This window comes from Hippichthys cyanospilos, chromosome 6 (genome assembly GCF_059441005.1).
Source record: "Hippichthys cyanospilos isolate Australia breed blue-spotted pipefish chromosome 6, RoL_Hcya_1.0, whole genome shotgun sequence".
Lineage (NCBI taxonomy): Eukaryota > Metazoa > Chordata > Actinopteri > Syngnathiformes > Syngnathidae > Hippichthys > Hippichthys cyanospilos.
Window position 1 is genome coordinate 23,728,806 of NC_142374.1, and position 24,656 is coordinate 23,753,461.

The 24,656-nt window shown below is 42.2% G+C and overlaps 1 protein-coding gene and 1 long non-coding RNA gene across 3 annotated transcripts; one reads left to right on the forward strand and one right to left on the reverse strand.

Annotated features, from left to right (window-relative positions):
* The first annotated feature begins 630 nt into the window (after positions 1-630).
* Positions 631-23,997, forward strand: cftr (CF transmembrane conductance regulator). 2 transcript variants are annotated; one of them, XM_088416720.1, is made up of 27 exons: positions 631-943; positions 1,825-1,935; positions 4,016-4,124; positions 5,079-5,294; positions 6,322-6,411; positions 7,530-7,693; positions 7,903-8,028; positions 8,715-8,961; positions 9,063-9,155; positions 9,608-9,778; positions 10,266-10,457; positions 13,348-13,442; positions 13,926-14,012; positions 14,435-15,209; positions 15,279-15,407; positions 15,491-15,528; positions 15,893-16,179; positions 16,248-16,327; positions 16,686-16,836; positions 18,607-18,834; positions 20,141-20,241; positions 20,338-20,565; positions 20,637-20,792; positions 21,715-21,804; positions 21,881-22,056; positions 22,135-22,240; positions 23,494-23,997. In XM_088416720.1, the coding sequence occupies exons 1-27, from the start codon at positions 891-893 to the stop codon at positions 23,710-23,712; spliced, it is 4,518 nt and encodes a 1,505-aa protein (XP_088272846.1). In that variant the 5' UTR covers positions 631-890; the 3' UTR covers positions 23,713-23,997. The 2 variants fall into 2 exon arrangements, with proteins under 2 accessions (XP_088272846.1, XP_088272847.1); XM_088416721.1 differs by having other exon boundaries at positions 21,884-22,056.
* Positions 19,056-23,022, reverse strand: LOC148422894 (uncharacterized). Its single transcript, XR_015865856.1, has 2 exons — positions 21,099-23,022; positions 19,056-20,835 (listed from the first exon to the last, which is right to left on the reverse strand). It is a non-coding gene; the product is annotated as an uncharacterized LOC148422894 (long non-coding RNA).
* Positions 23,998-24,656: the final 659 nt, after the last annotated feature.

Sequence of the window (24,656 nt, forward strand, 5' to 3'; positions counted from 1 at the left end):
GTACTTTTCAATGTCCAAATTAGTGCATAAAAAATGGTTATTCACCTGATTCATCTGATATCAATATACGGCCCCTCTTGGGTTCGTTTTATAAATTGAAAACTAGAAATTAGAAGAAAAATTATTACGTTTTTCGGGAAAATTGATGTATTAATGTATTAGTTGTATCCGTATTTGTTATTGAAAACAACAGAAAAATAGAGTACTGTACTATCGAAAATTCTTAATTGAAACTTTTAAACTTTGGTATGTAGTTTATGCATGCATTGATGACGACAACAACTATGATTTTTTTTTTAACTTATTTCAATCATGATTATTTTGATCGTGGCAATTGAGACTTAAGGGGCTTTAATAAAATTAGTGTGTGTGTTTTTTTGCTGGGGGGTGGCTTTTTGGATTTAAAAATAAACGAGTGGATTCAATATCATGGAAGTAACAAAATAAACGCTTTCTTTGTCAACGTGCTCAAGTCGATTTTTTAGGGAGACCTGTAGTGGCGTTTTTTTTTTTTTTTTTTTGCGTGGTATTGTGTTGCCAGTGGTTGGCTCTTGGCGATGACGCGCGTGTGCGTGCCGTGCGCGCGCACATAAAGGATGACCCTCGCTTCCACGCGCGCTCACACGCCCCCCCACCCCAGACAGTCGGTCGGAACTCGCTCACGCCGTCGAGACTCTCTTCAACCTCTCATCTGATCGTCACACCGCCGCGATACTTTCTTGGTGGTCCTGGACGCTGGGAAACTTGGGACTTGCTTTTAGGGGTGAAGAGGGGGAAAAGAAGCTCGTCGGACTGCGCGTGCGCGTGGCGGACGCCGAAAAGTGGGGGTCCACAAATGAAAGTCGGGGGCGCGCTCACCTCGCTCTCAGGTGCACAACACGCAGCTGAGGATGCAGAAGTCACCCGTGGAAGATGCCAACTTCCTCTCCAGGTTCTTCTTCTGGTACGTTCCATCATTCCCTTCATGTTGTTATTACTGCAGAGCTTGCAAAAGTACTAAAAATACGAATACAAATACGTGTGTTCTGCTCAGTACAGAACTGGTTGAACTGTACTTAAGTAAAAGTTTTTAAAAAAGTACTTTGAAATGTACACAACAATGAAAAAAAAATAACGCCAAGAATATACTATAAAATCTTGATCATTTGAATAATTAGACAGTAGAAAAGAAGAAAGCAAAAATACATTTCCCTTGTGTGTGTAAATTGCTCTTGGACACTTTTAAAATATGTTCCTTATTGTCATACAAGTGTAAAAAGTTGTTTTTTGTTATTAGCAGTGTAAAATAACATAACATTATTCGTTGATAACATGGGAAAGCTAGATTATAAAAATTCTTAACTGCTTTAAAGTGCAATTTCAAGTTAGTTTATATTGTATGTATGTGAAAACTCATGTTTTTTTTTTTGTGTATGTAATTTGTTTTCCTTCCTGTATACATTATATTCTTCTCTTAAACCTCCTGTTATGTTTCTTTCATATCTCACCACGACCTGGTAAATGTTTCACAAGCATTTGCGATTTTTGAAAATTGAAGAAAAATAAAGCAATTAAGATAGGAAGTTTCATCCCCTCAAGTTTGTGTGGGTTGATTTGACCCAGTGCATATGAAAATAACCTCAAGAAACTAAACTGTATATATTTTTGGTTTATTTTTCTATGTTTATAACTTATTAAACTTATAACAAAATGTAACTAGCTGTACCTTAAAGTACCTCACAGCTATAAGAAATTTTAACAGTCGTTGTCGAGTCATATTCTTTTCTAATAAATGTTACACCTTCAGAAACGCTGGCAATTTGGTGACTTTTTTGGATGTGACAGGTGGACATCGCCACTGCTCAGGAAGGGCTTCAAGAAGAAGTTGGACCTGAGTGATGTTTATAAAGCTCCTTCGTACGATCTTGCTGGGAACCTCTCCGAGCGGCTCGAAAGGTTTGAGGACTCCCTTACACCCTTTACACTTCCAAATTCGTCCTCTAATTTGAACGCAAAGTAGAGCATTTTTCTCGCCATTTATTTCCTTGAATTTTAAACCCTAAGTGTGTTTTTGGAGATTTTGGTTAAATGCCCACGTGCGCCCTTTTAACCCTGTTGACAGTGGCGGGACGTCTCGCCTGCTTTCTTCAGCGTTTCAAATACGGGTTGGCATTTGAACGTCAACTGAATCTGTGTGTGCCAAACAAACACACCTTTCTGAGTTTAATGTGTCTGATGCTTTTTTTTAATTCAACTTTTTAATCCTGGAAGCAATGACAGAAATCAAAATTTTAATGTGTAGTATGCACTATATGCTTCATAATTTGGTTGAAATCAGTCCTGTCGAAAAAAAAATTACAACACTGTGACTCAGCTGATGACTAATAACAGTTTATTTTCTTGTGTGTCATGTGACAGTCGCATACTTAGCCGTTATTGGTCGTTACAGTACATGAGCCTCTGTGATGTCATTTTCAGTTGACAGCAACTGACAAAATGGCTGTCCCCGATAGGTATAAAAACAGGTAGCTTTTTGCAGCTGAATACTTTTTTAACGTTTACCGTTTTAACGAGAGAGTCTGCATAGAACATATTTTTGGACAAAACAAATTGACTTGTCTTTCCTTTTAGTGGCAAGAGGAAAAGGGATTATTGAAAGAAAGTTACAAGAAGTTCCAGTTGCTATGTAGGAGACGCTAAATTTTGGATCGATCATATAACAAAAGTAATGGATCAAAACACTGAAGTTTGTGCTTGTGATGTTGCAAAGTGAGAAAAATTTACGAGATAATGATGCATTTTCATATAGTGCAGTAAATTTGAATAGGGATTTGAGTACCCCTGGGGTGATGCAAGATTTTAATAGGGTTTCTGTATGTCTCAGTAAATCTAAAATAATGCCTTGACAGAAATATTGTGTTGTGCTTTTCAAATTAAGAGTAAATTAATTGTAGAATTGTATGCTTTTATCCTGTTCAGTTTTATCCAGATGCTCATTTGCATGAGCCATTTTCCTGCAGATGAGCCAGAAATAATATAGATGATGTCAATTCAATTATAAATGTAGTACCAATTTTTAATAAGCCTTTTTTTTCTCCCAAAAACAAAATTTCCTTTGGCTAAGGGGTCCTTGGCTGAAAAAAAAGCACAGCTGATAAAAGGTACACCAAATTGGGAAGGATTTGTATTTTCATCATCGCGTGCGGATGAAGCATGAGAGGAAAATTTTAATGACTGACTATCAAACAACCAATCAGTCAGCTCCACACGGTGGGATTGCAACCGAATGAAAAGCAAGTGTGGGATTTTCAACATTGTGGAGAAGGGTGGTTGCATAATAAGACCACAGTGTGTCCTTGACTCCCTGACACATCAAGCGGCCCCGTGCCAACAAGCGCTAAAGACTCGACCTTTAAAAAAAAAAAAAAAAAGTGCACACGGTGAGTGATTGGCTTCATTATTTTGAGCCGGCAACACAGTAAAACGGCTTCTGGGAACGTGAACTTTATCTTCTATTAAAAGCCGCACATCACTGGCTCGGGTCGAGAAAAACACTTGATGAAAGAGCTGCAAGGCAGGGACAAATAGTAAGACGGACAGGAAATGAAAAGTCAAGAAAATGTGGAGTTTGTTTGCAACGATGGCACCTCTTCTGGGAAGACGCAGTCTATGGCCAATGATGTTAGTCATGGCAAACCTCGATTAATTTAGTTTTAGAAAGAATAGTGTTCTAAAAGGTAGGTAGATGGCATAACATTGGACTTTGATAACTAAGCAAAAATAGCATTTTAAAGAATATTGTGTCCCATTTAAATTCATATGTCCATTCCTATATATATATATATATATATATATATATATATATATATATATATATATATATATATATATATATATATATATATATATATATATATATATATACATAAAAATATATGAATTTTTTTTTTCAGATTGACTGATGTAGTGCATAATAAACTGTGAACTTGGCTTGCGACAATATGAGTTCCCATGTGTTGTTGTTTTGTCCACACAGAGAATGGGACAGAGAAGTGGTTTCAGCCAAGAAACCCAATCTGATGCGAGCGTTGGCACGATGTTTCCTTTGCCCCTTTGCCTTTTTTGGGGTCCTCCTCTACCTCGGGGTGAGTAAAAGTTTGTTTTCAAATTGTTGTGTCCCGGTTGCCTGCCTGTTTGTTAAAATGTGAAATTTAACAACAGGACTTGGTCCTGTTTGCGTTTCCCAGCGTCTCTTCTGCATGCGCCACATGCATGAATCCACTACACCAGTAATTGACAAACTGTCATTTACAAATAAAAACTGGAAAACAATTTAATTCACATGATCATCACCAGTCGCCATGGTAACCCTAACCATACAGTATACGGCATTTGCCCCCCCTCACAAGCCAGTAAAAAAAAAGGGGATGGGGGCGTGATTTGTTATCCTTTAAAACATTTATTGGACCAACTGTCCGTATTTGCCTCGAGAGCATCCAGCATCAATTTGTACTATGAAGACATACTGTTCAATATTAAAAGTTTTTTTTTCGACATTTATGAGTGTCTTAACATCTGTGGCTTTTTCAATCAGACCATACAAAGGATAAAGAATTGCAGCAAAACTTTTTTTTTTGCCCTTTTTGAGACTCTGCTGGGCTAATGACAATTATGGCTTTCATTACTATGACAACTGGAGGTGGTGGAGCTAGGGGTTACAACAAGCCAAATGGCTTCTACTTGGGGCAGCAGATCCCAGCGTGTGAGGAAAAGAAAAGCACCTTCCAGACAATACATTCTTTAGCTTGACAACTGTAGTATTTTACTTCATCACCAAGCCGGATAACTAGCATGCAGATCCCCCCCCCAAAAAAAACACTCAAAAATATTGTTGACCTCAACACACAATAAAAGCACATGCTAGGATTTATAAACTCAGTTGCAGTAGAAACTTAAGTCAGCCTAGTCCTACACGTGCACGACATGTACTGACCAACACGACGCAATAAAATTTTCAAAAATGTGGCACCGTCATGTCGGGGATGATCCTGTGATGAACTGCCCCTGAATCCATCTGTTTTCTTGCCAACGTCTCACAGGAGGCCTCGAAGACTGTGCAGCCGCAGCTTCTGGGCCGCATCATCGCCTCCTTTGACCCTTTCCACGCGCCCGAGCGCAGCCAGGGCTACTTCCTGGCACTTGGCCTCTGCCTGCTCTTCACGGCGCGCTTCCTGCTCCTGCAGCCGGCCATTTTCGGCCTGCATCACCTGGGCATGCAGATTCGCATCGCCCTCTTCAGCCTCATCTACAAAAAGGTGAGGGTGGCATCCAAAATAACAAAATAAAGCTAACACAAAAATTGGTTGTGTCAATTGGATGGAGGATACGATGCAAGTGTACAATACTGAGAGCATTGAATGCATTATTTCATTCATTCAATTCTGTCAAAGTGCAGACGCCATTAAAAACATGAAATCTGGTGAAAATTTGGAATAAATTGAACATAATTTTTAAAATTGTGTCCTTATAGCAGCAGTTTTCAAATGGTGGGTTCAAGTATCCCCAGGAGTTTCTGCAGGTATCAACAAATCAAATTTAATGACAAAAACAGTACATTTTTCTTTTCAAATTAAGACCAAATTAATTGGAACATGAAGCTATTTATGACTAAATTGTGTTATAGTGTCTCATTTGCAAAACATTGCATGCTTTTATTTTGTTTAATATCAATGCACGGTGTATAATTACTGATGCAATTTCCGGCAGACGATGCAGAAATAAAACAGATGATGTTACACCATTTATCTTGTGCCGACCAGATTTCCTGTTGCTGATTTAAACCTTTTTTAGGGATGATTTTTTTTTCTTCTTCAAGAAATCTCAGCTCTACATTCATACTAAATTCAGGGGTTCCTTCAGATATACAATAACGCTTTCAAATTCAACAAAAAAATCATGGTATGAACAACGCAACTAAAAGGCACAGCTGTGCACTGAAAGTCATTCCAAGTCACGCAGAATAATCCACATCATAAAGCTGAACTGAGAAAATACCATGTGCAAAAGGGTTATCCGGGCAAAAGATTCTAACCTTTTGACTAGCACGTATTTGAAATTGAAAAAAGTTTCCATATCATCAAATGTTAGCATGTGATTGTTTTTCTGTGATAAAATGTGACTCATCAGAACAAGTTAGCCCATTTGATAAGATTATAAACATTATGTCTTGTTTCTCCACATGCAACAGTTCGTCAACACGCCTGATAGAACGTTCAGAAAAAGACTGCGAGGGTTGCAGGGTGTGGCTTAGTTTTAACATTTATTTTGTTTTGTTTTGTGCAGACCCTGAAGCTGTCCAGTCGGGTCCTGGATAAAATTAGCACGAGTCAACTTGTGAGTCTGATGTCGGCTCACCTCAACAAGCTGGACGAGGTGAGACAAGCAGCAAAAGCGACAATACATTCACGCTGGATGACTTAATGGCATGCTGTCGATACAATACGTCTTATACAGTGCATAAACCAAGAGTTCAGCTGTAGCTTCTATTCTATGCACCTTATAATGCAGTGTGCCTTATATATGAAAACAGTTTTAAAATAGGCCATTCATTGAAGGTGCGCCTTATAATCCGATGCCCCTTATGGTGCGGCAAATATGGCATGCAGAATGGCTTCTTGAGTCTAATGCGCTTCTGCTCGTGATCGACATGCCAACCAAATTTCACGTTGTCAAGTGAAACTGGCTTTAGGGAGAATTTTCCAACAAAGCCAGATGGTAGCCAATATTAGGGGAGCCCAGGTTAAAAAGTTTGATAGGCTTAGCAACGCTTGCAAGGAAGGGGTCAGCTAGGCATGGAAGGTGCACAATAGAAGTTTGACAAAAAAAAAAAAACAACTGAATACACGCAGAACTGAATCACGCAGCTATCACGCCTTAGAGATGTGAAAACCCACATCTGCCGATGATGCAACAACATAGCCGGAGGCTTTAGGCAAAGCGATGTCTCGGTGACACGTTGAATGTGGAAGCGCTCTGAAACTCGCTGACGTACAATTAGCGCCTGCATTCAATGTGGCCTTTTGAGGGATCGTGTGTGTGTGTGTGTTGTGGGGGGGGTGGGTTACAAACCTGCTCATGCTCCTGTAGGGAAGCCCAGCATTATTTATATTTTTTCACACCCATCCTAGACCTGGGACTTCTAGGAAGAGGTTCAGGCCTTGTTTTCATGTTTGCTTACCGGACTGTTTCGATACTGATAGTGAAACAAATCCAAAATATTGATTAGAACAGCAATTCTCAAATGGGGGTATGTGAAAGCACTTTAGGGGGTATGTGAGATTTTAACAGGGATCAGCCAGTCGAATTTATTGCTTTGTAATGCTGTTACAGGAAAAGTACTTTTTTCTTCAAATTAAGATCAAAGAGAAAAGTTACTCACATTGTTTAAAAAAAAAGTTGAGAAGCACTATTTTAGGCTAAAAAATCTAATCTAGTTGCGTTGTCAGAGGTAACAATGCTCCTGATGCCTGTATGCATGTGTGTATTTTTAGAGCCTGGGTCTGGCGCACTTTGTGTGGATCACACCCCTGCAGTGCATCTTATGCGTAGGTTTGCTGTGGGAACTCATCGAGGTGAATGGCTTCTGCGCTCTAGCGGCTCTCACCCTGCTGGGCATCGTTCAGGCCTGCCTCGCGCAGAAGATGGGACCTCACCGGTGCGAAATGACAACACACAAGTCACTGCTTTTTATTTTGCTTATTGAAGAGATGACTACTTAGAACATCTAGTCTGTCGTTTTTTGCTTGCCCCGAAATGGAACGACCTTTACTGAATAACAAGCATAGGTGCATTTTAATAAATGGGAATGTGACATGTCAATTCATATTAACAAGTGCGCTGTCATGCGATCGATTGGTTTCAAAGGGTTAAGCGAGCAGGGATGATCAACCGGCGCCTGGCGCTAACTTCGGAGATTGTGGAGAACATCCACTCAGTGAAGGCGTACGGTTGGGAAGAAGTGATGGAGACCATCATCAAGAACATCAGACAGTGAGAAAGCAAATCTACTGTATCTAAATTTGTGGAGTTTATGTATGAAAATTTTTTATTTTTCATGTTTTCTAAAATTAGAAATTGTATCGTAGCTGACCACTCACGTGTAAATATATATTTTGCATTATTTTCTACTCAATTTGAAACAGAACTTAGGGAAGTGCTGAATTCTGCTTTGTAAAAAAAATGATGTTTTATGAATTATTTCTGAATGAATGGTATTCTTGTCAGTATATGTATATTAGTACTGTGAGACAAAAACATTTTGTTAACAAATTATTTGCAAAATGTTCCAAATTCATCACAATTAATCAGATTTTTAACAACTATTTTCTATAAAGCTTACAACAGATCGTGAGTAACATTTTGGAATTAACATCAACTCAACAAAAACAAAGTATTTCATTTGAAACAGTTGTAAATGCTTCCTTTAATCTTTAAATACAATTCTTTCCCTGCAAAATACAATCTGATGAACAAAACTACCAAATCGGACTCATTACAGGCAATTTTTTTCTCACAGTCTTTTCATAGAAACAATATAAAACTGCATACGCATCCATCTTTGTTTTCTTTTGTGTCTGTGACGCTCCTCTAAAGTTTTGTTTTTCACGCCTATAAAAAACAATATATGGGCTAATTTGAAACGGTTACTTCTCACTTGTTTTCCTCCTCTTCTTCAGAGATGAGGTGACATTAACGAGGAAGATCGGCTCCCTGCGCTACTTCTACAGCGCTGCCTACTTCTTCTCCGCCATCCTGGTGATAGTGTCCGCCATCGTGCCGCACGCTTTGGGTAAAGGCATCATCCTGCGCCGCATCTTCACCACCGCGTCCTACTGCATGGTGCTCCGCATGACGCTCACCCGCCAGCTGCCCGGCTCCATCCAGATGTGGTACGACACGCTGGCGCTTGTCAACAAGATTGAGGTGGGCTCCTCCACACGCTTGTCCAATCAGAAATGCTACCTCATTAAAAAAAAATAACCTCTTCATTTTAGTGTGTTGTTTTTTTTTTTGATCTGATTTAGGATTTCTTGATGAAGGAGGAATACCGCGTTCTGGAGTATAATCTGACCACCACCGAGCTGGAACTCATCAATGTCTCCGCTTCTTGGGACGAGGTGAGACAGCTGCATCCATCCTCCATTTCTGAAAAAAAGAGGTCTCTCAAAAATAAAAGAAATGTAGAGGCCACCTTCAAAAAAAAGTTGTGGATTGGCAAGTGGCAAATAGGCTTTTTTCTAGGTATTGGTACTCGCAATGGCCCCAATACTAGTATCGGCCACTCTCTTGGAACAGTTTTACAATTATAAAGTAGAAATTAACTAATTCATTAATCAAGTATGTAGATGCTCCTCTCAAATATATCTGTCTAATATAAAAAAAATCAATGCTTCTCGCAAATAATAAAAAAAAAAATCAAGATGTTCCTCAAAATGAGAAAACTCCTCCTAAAATATATATTTTAAATGCCTCCCACAAGTATTAAAAATACAATACAGGTGACCAGTCAACATCATTCTCACAATTGTTCTCTCTAAGATAATGTACTGAAAGAGTTTTGTCACTCCAGGGTATTGTTGAGCTCTTTGAGAAGATCAAACAGGAGAGCAAAGCAAGCGGCCATGCCAATGGGGGCCTCTTCTTCACCAACCTCTATGTGACACCCGTGCTAAAGAACATCAGCCTGTACCTAGAAAAGGGGAAAATGTTGGCGGTGGCTGGATCCACAGGCTCCGGAAAGGTCAGACTTCCCGCCCACCGTGTTGCCACCGCTGTGGAAAAGTAGTGTTTCTCAAGCATTGCTTTCGAGGCAAACAGGGTGTTGCCATGGTAACTGTTTTGTGAAACTTCATAAACTTTACATTTTAACACAGAAAACATGATCTTTCTGTCCGGTTCAGGCAACCTAGAACATTTAGTCAACAACAATCAGAAGGAAGACAAGGAGATTTTGCTCACAAGGAGAGCAAACAGAGATGTGCACCTTAATAGATTTCCTACCGTTCTGAGCCCATACTGTTCCCCCCTGTGATTAGGTCACGGTGCTTGTGATAAGGTCACGGTGTATGGGTTCTTCTTTTAGCTGCAGGAGACATGTCTTCTCCTCACACTTTATTCACAAACAACTCCAACAGAAAATATCTACCAATGTCTACCAGTATACAGTACATGTTGCAGAAACAAATATGGGATGATCTCTATACAATTATTCGAACACTTTCCAATAGAGTTCACTCCTCATGATGATCCTGGGAGAGCTGATGCCATCAGAGGGTAAAATCCGGCACAGCGGACGCGTGTCCTTCTCCTCGCAGACGTCGTGGATCATGCCGGGCACCATTCGTGACAACATCCTGTTTGGCCTCACCTACGACGAGTACCGATACACTTCCGTCATCAATGCTTGCCAGCTGGAAGAGGTGCGTACATTTTGAACGCCAGAAATGTTTTGTGCAAATGACAGCCACGCTGAACACATGCAGGAGACAATTTCTCCATTTTTGAGGATGTAATACAGACGGCACACATGGCATGTTTCTGTGCGGAGCCTCCGGATGGCTTCAAAAATGTTCTGCTGTCCCAAGACCACATTCACACACATAATATTATAACGCATGCACACACACTCTCATAAGCCTGATTGTTGAGTGAAGACCCCTCAGTGGAATAAGGTCCACTCTGTTACCATAGAAACGTGCAGTTCTGACACTGGGATGTAATGTGAGCTGGTCGCTACTCCATAATGGACAGGACAATATGGGAGACACAAACTAGCAGTGTCCGCTCCAGTCGCTTCAATTATGATGCCCATAAATACGCCTGATTAATCTGTAGGCAACATTCAGGAAGTCAAATACTGCGACACACACACTTAAAAAAACAACAACACAATATACACGAAACATAAAATATGTACACAACCATAAACTAGAATTATCTGGGTTTTGCCTTATTATTTAAAAACACAGAAACATGCTTTAACAGGCATAGAAAGAGACAACGATTCAATTGTGGCCTAATTTATTTAATGGAATTTTTGTACTGCATAATTTCACATTTTAATTTAATTTCACAAGCAAAATAATCTTTTATAATATCTTTTTTATTTGTTACAATCTTGTATTTTAATTGTAAAAATATTTATATTTGTTGTTATGATTTACACATGCAATAACTTATTCTTATTCTTACTTCCTTTAACTTATCATTTTTGTCTATCAGAATATATTGAGTACAGTGCTTGGTTAACCACCCTTTTAAAAACAATTGTAATCTTGATTTTAGTTGCTTTACTTTACGTACGGTTTCATGAATTTATTACACGAGACGCTTGTTTTGACTGTGAGCGGAGAAGATCAGTATTTGTCGGCCACGCCACATTGGCTGTGACTCTGAGTGCACTTTAAGGTGTTTTGCTCCAAAATACACGTTGTTGCCAAAGCAAACAAATGCAGTATGTACTTTCTACATAGCTCACCAGCCACCGACAGCCATTTGTTCCCTATGGTCGTTGTAAATGTGACAAGAAAAAAAAAACGCGAGACACCCAGCTATGTCACATCAGCGATCCTCCCAATGTTTTCGCACAAAATGCTGAGTCGTGGCTATGTTTCAGCTATCAATATTTTCCATACCATTCGTGTTATGTAAGAGGGTGGGCAAAATTTCAGTTGCCATTTTGGAGGTAGTCCCTCATACTTTTTCATAATGCAATGAGGGAGTTGGCTCCTATAGCGGCTGTTCGCAAATAGGGGTATGAGTACCCCTGAAGGGACGTCAAGGGGTACATGAGGCTTTAACAAGTTTTCTGCAGCTGTCAACAAATCTAATCGAATGTATTTTAATGCCATGACAGGAACAGTAACTTTCCTTTTCTAATTAAGAGCAAATTAAGTAACTAATGATAGTGACTAGTCAATAGTGACTCCTTTACAAAAAATGTTGTATGCATTGGTTTGGTTTGTAACGTAGTCAAAGTTTAAATGATTATTTGAGGATTCTTCAAATTAATAACAAACGTGTTCACCAATTTAACCCATTGGCATGAAATTATGACCAAAGATTATTCATTATCGTGCAAGTCTCTGAACCATGCCATAAAAACATCTCTTGATTACATTAAAAGTCTGTTTAGATCAATGCCAAAATGAATATAACTATGATTCAATTCAATATTAAACTTATTTTTTTCATCAAATTGCAACCAAAAACTAGTAAATTGCATATTTGCGTTATCTTTAGTGATATCTTAGTTCCACTACACTACTATTTTTTACCATTTTAAAGTGGCTCCAATTCATTTTCACCTCATTTTGAAATAAATAAAAAAAAATTAATTTCCACGGCAACCGGCTATAATTCGTGCCTATTGTTGGGCACCCGAAAGCAGCTGACAGGTCCCCATGTGTGGTCTCCCCCACTGTAAAACCCCAAAAACCAGCCTCTCTGCAAAGCTGCTTGTTTATACCAGATGAGTGTGATAACCAACTTTTAACTTAGCGCTTTTAACTTGGTCCCTCATGCGATGCCATCAGGAGTGCGGAAGTTCCGCTTCCTAAAAGGTAGGAAGCATGATCGTGACCTTCACGTCGTCATCCTCACATAGTTGCATAATTATCAAAAATCTACTCGTCCAACTTCCAACTTTGATTGGAAGGGAGGAAATTGGTATGCATGTACCCAGTTGGCATTCATGTTTTGCGTACTACCCTTCATTTATTTTCTCCTAAGCACCTCTGGACATGTTCCAAAGTAACGATGGGACAGCTGTCACATGTTGTTGTGCTTTTCTCCATTAATAGCAGGGGTGTCAAACTCGTTTTAATTTGTGGGCCACAAAGAGGAAAATCTATACCCACGGGGCCGGACCATTAAAATCATGGTATAATTTTTATATAACTCTAAAACAACAATTTCCGATGTATTATTCTTTTGTTTAGTACTGTACAAAATAGTACAAGCACAACATCGCTGTTAAAACATTTCATGTTTTTCATTGATTGAAAAAAATTCAGCTCATGATTATACTTTACATTACAAAATCATCTCGCGGGCCGGATTAAACCTGTTTGATGACCAGAACTGCCCCACGGGCCATATGTTTGACACCACTGATTCATAGTGTTTGATGGTTTCACTCAGTGAAGTCTTGTTTTCATTCCAGCGCTATCACAATGCACCGATAAACGGAACAAAAGTATCTGCGTAAAAAGAAAACAATCTGTTTTTGCTAGCTCAGCGCGATGATTTCATAATTTCTTTATCAAACGTTCACATTGTGGTGCTGTGCTGTGCTGTGCCCCGTTGTAGGACTTTGGCTTGTTGCCCGACAAGGACAAGACGCTACTTGGCGAAGGAGGCGTGACCCTCAGCGGCGGACAGAGGGCCCGTCTGGGTTTGGCCAGGTACTTCCTGTCTTATTCTCAATAACGTCCTGCTGTCTTTCTTAATTCCAAGATCGAGAGATTTTTGTTGATTTTTTTTTTTGCTCTTCTAGATTGCACATTTTTTACCTATTGTGAATCGGTCTGTAACATATCCGCCATGATGAATAGTGAGTGGGTGGCGGGGGTGTCACTTACAGGAAACATGTTCTCTAAAAGTGTTTTACGATCCCCAGTCTGCTGCTCTTTGAAGTCTCATTAGGATTTTATGGACCCCATCAAATGTGTTTGTGGGTGTTTGTGTCGCTTGTTGAAGTGCGTCTTGCAAAACGCTCACATCATCATGCATTATTTATTTGGTTTATATCTTGCATAAAGTGTCCTCACTGGCGTCAAATGCAATTCATTTACTGCTTCAAGTAGCTAACTTGTTTCCCCTCATCACAAATAATAACGAATATGTTCACTAACAAATGTTTTTTTTCTTTGTGTGTGTGGCTGCAGGGCGGTGTACAAAGATGCAGACCTCTACCTGCTGGACGCACCCTTCACACACTTGGACATTGTGACAGAGAAAGAGATTTTTGAGAAGTAAAGTATCATAAATCAATCCATGACGAATATTCACACTCGTGAAATGTGCATTGTAAGACTAAAATAAAAGGTTGAGCAAATATTCATATTAACAGGTCAGAGAGTAGTTAAGATGCAATAGACATGTATTACCGGACGTCAGTTGGCTGTTAGCAGCCAGTGCCTGCTAGCTGAGGTTGTTTGGACATTATTTTCAATAGAAGAAGCGAGCAGGCTGAACCAACGTCCGAGTCCATCCTTGTTCAAGCATAGCAATGTTACTCAAACGGCGAGGATCATGTAAATGATGATGTGTCCGTCTGATTCAATTAAGAGGGTGCGTCCTGTACACAGGTGCAACTTATATTTGGAGATTTATGGTAAACTTGTATCGTAAGGCGGAACCGTATGTCACATCACGTGTTGCTGTATGTTGTCAGGTGCGTGTGCAATCTGATGTCCTCCAAGACTCGCATCGTGGTGACCAGCAAGCTGGAACACCTGAAACGCGCCGACCAGATCCTGCTTCTGCACAACGGCGACTGTTACTTCTACGGCAGCTTCTCGGAGCTCCAGGCGCAGCGGCCCGACTTCAGTTCGCTGCTGCTGGGCATGGAGGCGTACGACAACGTCAACGCCGAGCGACGCGGATCCATCCTCACCGAGACCCTCCGCAGGGTCTCCGTGGACGAGAGCGCCGGCTTCCGGGGCCCCGAGTCCAGGCGGCAATCTTTCCGTCACCCGCCGCCCCCGCCGATCACCAACCAAGGCGCTTGCGACGCAAACCCGGAAAAGCGCAAGCAGTCGCTCATCCTCAACCCTTTGGCCGCCGCTCGCAAGTTCTCCTTCATCGGGCAGCAGAACACCAACGGGACCCAGCCCGCTTCCGTGGAAGACGCCGTGCGGGAGCTCTCCGACAGGAAGTTCTCCATGGTTCCCGAGGACGAGCAGGTAGAGGAGGTGCTCCCCCGAGGGAACCTCTACCACCACGGACTGCCCCAACTGGGCGGGCAGCGCAGACAGTCCGTGCTGGCGTTCATCACCGGCACGCAAAGTCACGAGCGCCACGAGCAGATGCAGACGCCCTTCCGGAAGAAATTCTCCATCTCGCCGTCCCACTGTGACCTCCCTTCCGACCTGGACATCTACTCTCGACGCCTGTCAAAGGACAGCGTCTATGACATCAGCGAGGAGGTGGACGAAGAAGACATGGAGGTATTGCCTTGACGACAACCTTTTTCAATGGCATTCAGCCGCATTTCTCACTGTGTTTTGTATTGACAGCAATGCTTTGCCGACGAGCGTGAAAACGTGTTTGAGACGACGTCTTGGAGCACCTACCTGCGCTACGTCACCACCAACAAGAGTTTAGTCTACGTCCTGATTTTCATCTTCTTGGTCTTTGTTATTGAGGTAACAACATCCCGAATCTTAGCTACGTATTCGATTTAAACTTTGATTTCTGAAAATCAAACGTCTCTGTTTTCTGACTCAAGGTTGCAGGTTCAGTCATTGGCATCTACCTCATTACTGAGTAAGTGTTACCTTCTTTTCAACAACGCTACATTGTCCTGAAATCCAAGTTCAATTTCTAATCATGCTAATTAGGGATGATTCAAAATGTACTTTATTATGCTGACATTGCATTATTAGGCATCAAGCAGCAGTCAACTGCCCCATAAAGGCTGGCGACATTTCTTTTCAAAGACAGTTTAATAGATGAAAATGACTCAAGTGACTCAGTTGCCATTCCTACTGATCACCTTTGAACAGACCAGGCTGACTCAAATGTGCTAGTTTAGCCATCAAATTGAAATAATGGCTCGTTTTGATGCCACATTGTTTCATTAACCATAGGGAAATGTTTTTCTGAAATCTGACTTTTCCCTCACCATCAGCACAATCTGGAGGGACAGCGCCAACCCGTCCTCTCCCAACTACATCACCGAGCAGCATCCGAACGCTTCATCGCCGCCCACCCACCTGGCGGTGATCGTGACGCCCACCAGCGCCTACTACATCATCTACATCTTCGTGGCCACTTCGGAGAGCGTGCTGGCGCTGGGCTTCTTCCGGGGTCTGCCGTTGGTTCACACGCTGCTCACCGTCTCCAAGAGGCTGCACGATCAGATGCTCAGCTCCGTGCTGCGCGCCCCGATGGCCTTGCTCAACACCATGAAGACAGGTTTGATCGCCGATGGCTAGATTGACAGCTTTTGGCAAATATTGATTGTACTTTTTGTCCCGTACCAGGACGTATCATGAACAGATTCACCAAGGACATGGCCACCATTGACGACATGCTGCCTCTGGTGCTCTTTGACCTCATTCAGGTAACATGGCAATGGAATGTTATAAATACTAAATATTTTTGTTGATAGTCGATAAATAGTATACAAGTATATGCAGCAAATAAACAAATGGTTTAAACAGACATATTGTTTCATCAGCTAATTGAATCGGTGTGTTTTTTTTTTTTTACTTGTTGATCAGCAATTGTAAATCAGCCCCAAAATCCTAATCATGCCACCAAATGAAATGTCCCAAAAATTATTTTCAGAGGGGCTTCTCAAAATTTGTGGGTGCAGGGTTCCCTATTGGCAAAAACAAAAATGCAGTCTTGAGAGCACTTTTTTATAGACGCATCCAAAAATCCACTGTAATTTCTGTTTACTTTCCTCCTGCCGCTAGCTGTCGGTGATCGTCTTAGGCGCCATCTTCACCGTGTCCATCATACGTCCGTACATCTTCATCGCCGCCATCCCGCTGGCGGTCATCTTTGTCGTCCTCAGGAAGTACTTCCTCAGGACGGGACAGCAACTCAAGCTGCTGGAGGCGGAAGGTGATGACTTTCGTTCGCCATTATAGCAACAAACTAAACCTTTTCAGACTGTTGACCTAAAATAACAGATTACCGCGTCCCCTCCATTTTATTTAAACGGTGAGATTACGCTCTAAGAACTGATTATATTTGCGTCAGTCAAGCAGTGAGCAGAGGATGTGCGCTTGGGCTTGCTTGTCGGTTGAAGTGTGTTTGGAGAAAAACATGCAGGAGGAAGAGCAAAGATGAGCTGAGGGGAAATGATGGAAGAGGTGAGCACAGGAAGTCAGCCAGAGCTCTTTGTGGCAGCGCAAAAACATTGACACAACACTCCATGGCGCGAGCTCACGTCCAAAAACAAAATTCGGATTAACATTCTTTCTGATAGTTTTGCATTTGTCCTGTGCTGCTGATTGCGTTGCTGGAATTGTTGAACTGATATTGGCACTAATGTTGAAAGGGGCGGGGTTTCACTATTGTCCAAATCTTGCAAGGAATCTGCATCTGGTCAGAGGTTTGGGTTAGGACTGTGGGTTGGGTTTGAATATATAGGTTATGTTTAAGATTAGAGTTTAGGATTAGGGTTAAATTTGGGGGTTAGGATTTTATCAATGGTTACGATTGACGTTAGGGTTGGGTTAGGGTTAGGGGTTAAGATCAGCGTTAGGATAAGCATCAGTGGATACAAGCAGAGTAACATTTGTTATTAGGAGAAGTACCAGTCAGCAGAACTAAAAGTAGGGTTCTGGGTTAGGAATGGGGTTATTTTAAGGTACCGGATACTTGTATCTGAAGGTTTCTTATTTTCCCCGGGGGTTCTGGGGTTTTTCCTTTCCTTTGTTCAGGGGATGCTGTTGTGTATTTCTGTATGACTTTCACCCGTGAAGCCCTTTGAGACTGTTGACTTGACTTGACTAGAATCAGCTGCACTCTTGGAACAGTGTTAGGATAAACTAAAAATGACAAATTGGAGGAATACAAGAAATTGCCATGAATTTCATGAAATTCTGAAATGCTATACTAGAGTTCATAGGGCTTTCTTTCAAATTATGTCAATGTACTTTGGGGGGAATTTTGTAAGTCAAAAGTACTAGCGCTACCTTTACTTGGTATAGGTATCAGTGACTAGTCAAGGATTGAGAACTCGTACTGGTATTGGTCTGAAAATAAAGAGGTATCGCAAAACCCTAGTTCCAGATAAGGATTGGGAACAACGGTTAAGATTAGGGTTCGAGGGTACGCTTACTGCCGGAAAGCTACTGAAATAGGTCTGACAAAACACAATTTGGTGATTTTAGTTGGATTTGAAAAAAAAATAAAATATCAGGCACAGTTAAGTCATTTGTGTTGATTACTATGCAAATCCAAGGCCAGTTATTAATTGAGTTGTCCAAGTGATGCTGGCTCCTTATAAAACGATAAACTAGGTCAGTGTAGCTGACACCGACCGATACCATTTGGTACTTTTTTGGACATCGCGCTTGTCCGCGTTAGAGTTTTGAATAGCTGAACTTCTGATGAGGAGGCGCTGGCTGGGATGAGACGGAATGGGATTTCCTCCATCCCCATCCTGGTACTGGCAGCAGCGTGCCCGCCCAGAGGAAAAACATCAATCAGTCATGATGGGTCCCCCGTCCCGAGCGGGTCAACTCATTGTTTGTTGGGGGATGCACTCGCGCCCCTGCTTTTATTTCGGACATTGGAGTTACTGGCCAAGATGAGCTATCCGTTTCCAAATTGTACTCCTAAATATTCAGAGTGCCTTTTTCGCCCTGGGTTTCTGGCATGCAGCCCGCAGCACCATCTTCTCGCACGTCATCATCTCGCTGAAAGGCCTGTGGACCATACGGGCGTTCGGGCGTCAGACGTACTTCGAGATGCTCTTCCACAAGGCCCTCAACACCCACACGGCTACCTGGTTCCACTACTTGGCCACGTTACGCTGGTTCCTCTTCCGCTGCGATGTCATCTTTGTGCTCTTCTTCACCGCCGCCGCCTTCATCGCAGTGGGAACCAATCGTGAGTGCTTCGCCTCCTTCGTATGGTCAAGACATCGACCGTATTTTCAGCACGATAAAGTGCATCGGATTATAAGGCGCACCTTCAATGAATGCCCTATTTTAAAGCTGTTTTCACATATAGGGCGCACCGCATTATAAGGTGCATAGAATAGAAGCTACAGCAGTAGCTGGGGTTGCGTTATGCATCCACTAGATTAAGATGTCAACAAAACAATTAGATAGGTCAGTCAAACTTTATTAATAGACGATCAGAAATTGAGAATAAAGATGACTTGTGGAATGTACTAGCTGAAGAATGGGGAAAACATATCTCTTGATCACATGAAACTGTTTAGATCACTGGTATCAAATTACAGTCCTAAAGGGTCGGTATCCTGCATTTTTTTCTAACCTCTTTCAACACACCTGATTCAAATGATAAGGGTCATTCTCAAGCTCCTGGATATCTGGCTAATAAGCTAATCAATTGATTCAGGTGTATTGGGGAGTAAACATGCAGTTTACCAAACCAGTAAACATGCAGGATACCGGCTCTCGAGGACTGGAGTTCAACACCAATGGTTTAGATCAATGCCCAGATGAATCAAGAGTTTAAAAGAATATGATTCAATTATATTTAAATAAGTCAATCAAATTGCAACGGAAAAACTTAAAATATATTGTTTTATTGATTTAAAACCCGTTTCGGGATTTATCTAATAAAGTGGCGTATTCTTTACCAAAAAATTGTGCCCGTATAAATTGCTTCAAAATTGGAGCATATGAATACTAAATTTCAAATAGTGTGTTATAAAAAATGTAACTGTTAAAAAATACATTCATAATTGAAATGCAAAGGTTAAAATTTTTGTGGCGTTTTATTTTCGTCCCCTAAGGCTTTTGAGAAAATTGAAGGCTTTTACTCGTGCCTTGTAGTGTGGAAAATACGGTAGTTACATTAGGACCATTTTGGACCAGAGCTCCTCTGATTCTATGGGCTTCCTTGATTTCTCTGCTGGGATGAATAAAGAATCTCGCGATCATTTTTGAACAATAGTGAACGACGTGTGTTCGTGAACGTCAATAATACTGATGATGTCGTTGAATGTGTGAAAAAAATCTTTCCGCGGGCTGTCTTATTGAGTCTTATCTGAGCTCTGCAGTCCGTCTACTGCTGCGATGCTAATGGATACGATGTCATAGCGCAGGAAGTGTGCGCACATGTGTGTGTGTGTGTGTGTTGAATTAAATGAAAGGAAAACACATACACACATGCCGTCATTTCTTTTGCGTCGGTGTGTTTTTGCATGCCTGATATTCCATAGAGGACAAGCCGGGTGAGATCGGTATCATCGTGGCGCTGGCCATGCTCATCCTGGGAACGTTTCAGTGGGCCGTCATCACCAGCATCACCGTGGACAGTTTGGTATGCTAGCGAACACGCAATCGCATCGTACGTTAGGTAGCAAGAATTGTCCGGAATAGTGAGACGCGAGCGCTCATTTTTCCCCCCGCTGCTCAGATGCGCTCGGTGGATCGAGTGTTCAAGTTCATCGACCTGCCGTCGGAGGAGGTTTTGGCGGGCAAGGGAGGCAAACCGGGAAGCGACCTGGTCATCGACAACCCGCACGCTCAAGAGTACTGGCCCAACCGAGGACAGATGGACGTCAGGGGCCTCACCGTCAAGTACACGGAGGCCGGACGCGCCATCCTCAGCGACGTCAGCTTCTCGGTGGACGGCGGCCACAGCGTCGGTTTGGATTTTATCTTCGCCACGTCTCGCGACAGGAAGTCTCATGGCGGGTTCTTGCCCTGCTCCAGGTCGGTCTTCTGGGTCGCACGGGCTCGGGGAAAAGCACCCTGCTGTCGGCTCTCCTTCGCCTGGCGTCCACTGACGGCGAAATCTCCGTGGACGGCGTGTCCTGGAACTCCGTGTCGCTTCACACCTGGAGAAAAGCCTTTGGAGTTGTGCCGCAGGTATCCGGAGTCGGCGGCAACACCGCTCAGCAAGGATATGTACCTGCAGTAGGGAATAAGTCGCCGATCGCAAAAGTCGGCATCGAGGATTAAGCGAAAAGAGAACCGAGGCAAGAGGAGTTATTGAGGCAGCGGGATAGTCAGCGAAACTAGTCCACAAATGCAGATGCTAATTGAAAGCAGCTATAAGTAGTGATGGGAAAATGAGCCCCATGAAGCATTTTGATGCGGTTTTGCTCCTCTAGATGGCACTGTTGATAACAAGAGTGTTATAGTTAGCAATAACAGATAGGAAGAACAGTTTACCTAGCGGTCGCCAAGGGTGGGCGGCAGTGGTAGGCGGCAACCATAGGTAGTCCAGAGCAAGACTTGGCTACTAGTTATCTATGTGGCAGAACTAGTTTCCAAGTCCAGGCAGCAAAAAGAGATAGCAACAAGAGAAGCGAGATTATTCATTGAAGGTAGTCGGCTAATAGTCGACGGCAAATGTAGGCAAAAAGACTAGGTAGTAAACAGAGCTCTATGTAGATGGAAAGACTAGGCAGCAGTACTAGTTTACAAAGCTAGGCAGCGGCAATAGCCAGCAAGAGTAGTTGCAGGAATATTAATTGAAAGTAAGTAGCTAAAAAAGGAAAAGTAGTCTGCAAGACTAGCTAGTAATCATATACAGCTCTAAGTAGCACGACTAGGCAGCAGTACTAGTTTACAAGGATAGGAAGCAATAAGAGATATCAAGAAAAGAAGCAATTATTTTTGATGGTAGGCAACGAATAGTTGATGGCAAAAAAAAAACAAACTAGTTGGCAGAACTAGTTACACATATAGGCAGCTTGTATCGGGTAGCAAAACCAGGTAGCGATACCGTCCGTCAAGGGCAGACTAGGCCGGAAGCGCCGATCGTGACCATATTTGCCATCCGCAGAAAGTTTTCATCCTAAGCGGGACGTTCCGGATGAACCTGGATCCTCACGGCCGCTACAGCGACGACGAGCTGTGGAGGGTCGCCGACGAGGTCGGCTAACGCGGCCGTCGGCCATCAGGGGGCGGCCCGACGTCTCGGCTCAGCGCGCGCGTTGCTCTGCGCTCAGCAGGTGGGCCTGAAGTCGGTGATCGAGCAGTTCCCCGACAAGTTGGACTTCCGGCTGGAGGACGGCGGCAACGTGCTGAGCAACGGCCACAAGCAGCTGATGTGCCTGGCCCGCTCCATCCTCAGCAAGGCTCGCATCCTGCTGCTGGACGAACCCTCGTCCTACCTGGACCCCATGTGAGGCCGCGCCCCGCCCGCCGCAAGGCTAGCCGGCGCGCCGGTGACCAGGGCGCCTTTTCCCATCTTGTCTTCCAGAACGCTGCAGGTGCTCCGCAAAACGCTGAAGCAGTCCTTCTCGGAATGCACCGTCATCCTGTCCGAGCACAGACTCGAGCCGCTGCTGGAGTGTCAGTCCTTCCTGGTGAGGCGGCTTAGAAACTGCTAGTTTAAAAGCCTTGGTTTGAAACCATACTTCCACTGTAAAACTCTAACCATACTGTAGTTTAAACCCCTAATTTGAAACGCTAACTGTGGTTTGAAAGCCGACTTTGAAAGCCTAACTCTAATTTGAAACCCTACTTTGGCACCTGATCCCCGTTTTAAAACATTTACTCTTGTTTAAAATCCTTATTTGAAACCCTAACTCCAATTTGAAACTCTACTGACACCCAATCCCTAGTTTAAACCCTAATTTAAAACCCTCTCTGTAGTTGAAACCCCTAAATTATAACCCTAATTGTAGTATAAAACCCTACTTTGAAATCCTACCTCTAATTTGAAACCCTAATTGTAGTTTAAACCAATACATTGAAAGCCTACCTCTAATTTGAAACCCTACTTTCTTGCTGTAGTTTAAACCCCTAATTTGAAACCCTAGCTATAGTTTAAAACCCTACTTTGAAACCCTAACTTCAATTTTAAACCCTAGTTTGACACACGGTCCCGAATTTAAACCCTAATTTAAAACCCTAACTCTAGTTTAAGCCCCTAATTTGAAACCCTAAGTGTAGTTTAAACCAATACTTTGAAAGCCCACCTCTAATTTGAAACCCTACTTTGACACGCTTTCCCAAGTTTAAAACCCTAATTTATAACTCTTGCTGTAGTTTAGACCCCTAATTTGAAACCCTAGCTATAGTTTAAACCCCTACTTTGACACGCTTTCCCAAGTTTAAAACCCTAATTTATAACCCTTGCTGTAGTTTAAACCCCTAATTTGAAACCCTAGCTATAGTTTAAACCCCTACTTTGACATGCTTTCCCAAGCTTAAAACCCTAATTTATAACCCTTGCTGTAGTTTAAACCCCTACTTTGACACGCTTTCCCAAGTTTAAAACCCTAATTTATAACCCTTGCTGTAGTTTAAACCCCTAATTTGAAACCCTAGTTATAGTTTAAACCCCTAATTTGAAACCCTATCTATAGTTTAAAACCCTACTTTGACACCCAATCCCTGATTTAAACCCTAATTTAAAACCCTAACTCTAGTTTAAACCCCTAATTTGAAACCCTAGCTATAGTTTGAAACCCTACTTTGAAACCCTAACTCCAATTTGAAACCTACTTAAAAATAGTGTTGCAAATTTCGTTTTCAAAGTAGGGTTGTTTTAGTCTTTTTTTTTTTTGTACTAAATCAGTAGAGCAAAGCGTTTTATTCGATGTTTTCTCGACAGATGATGTCGGGCAGCTCGATCAAGACGTACGAGAACCTCCACAAGCTGCTGAACGAGATGAGCCAGCTGAAGCAGGCCATGAGCCCGTCGGACCGCCTGCGCCTGGGCCCCACGCTGCACCGGCTCAACTCCACCAAGAGGGCGGCGCCCCCGGCCTGCCCCGTCATCGCCTCGCTGCCCGAGGAGGCCGAGGACGAAGCCCTGGACACGCGACTTTAGACGGGGAGGGGGGGGGACCATTAGCCCCGTTTTCAAGCACTTTAGAGACACGCCGAGGTACGCGCTCCACCCACGTCAACAATAAGAGCACAAGCTGCCAGTAATTCATTCAAAGTCGCAATAACTGATTTTGTAGCTGGTTTTTTTTGTTTTTTCTTTTTTCTAGTAGTCAGGTACCTGGACGTGAAACTGTGATGATGCTTTTCATAGGAAATTGAAAAAAGGCGTTTGAGAAATGCCTTTGCCCCCATCAAATAGATTTGCAATAAAACGTTTTGACATTTACTGCTTGGCTTCTGGTTGCACACCACAGACGGTACACGTCTACCGGGTATACCGTCACTGACGTACGGCGGTGATTAATGACAGCTGTAGTTTACGTCCAATTGCATGTCTGATGTTTTTAACGATTCAGTTGCAATGTTTTTCATATTTCATATAACATTCATGTTAGCAGTTCAAGAGTTATCAGGTCTAAGTGGGTGAAGCAAGGGAAGCCAATATTGAAATTGCAATGAAATGAAAACGAAAACACTTATTTTTAAATAAACTTTTTTACGTTTACAAAACTATGAATATACCTAAAACGTCCTTCGTTTTCGTCCTTGGCAATTAGTTTAATACATAATCCTTTGGAATTGATTTTACATATATTTTTTAGCGTTATTTTTTTTCCGGTATCGGCCGGAAGTCCAAAGCCGGAAGAACGTTTAGAAAGCATTCTGGGAGTTGTATTCCTGTCAATTTGTGTCTTCAGCAGCAGCCAGTAAAATGCGCTGATAGGTGACGTCATTGCTCGGCGACAATGACGAGCTGGCGCGTAAACAAGGCTTTACTGACACGAGTCGAAGTACCGTTTAGGTTTTTAGATTCATAGTTACAAAATATAAAACAAAAAACGTAAACTGTACAACGGGGTTAATAGTAATATAAAATATATGAAA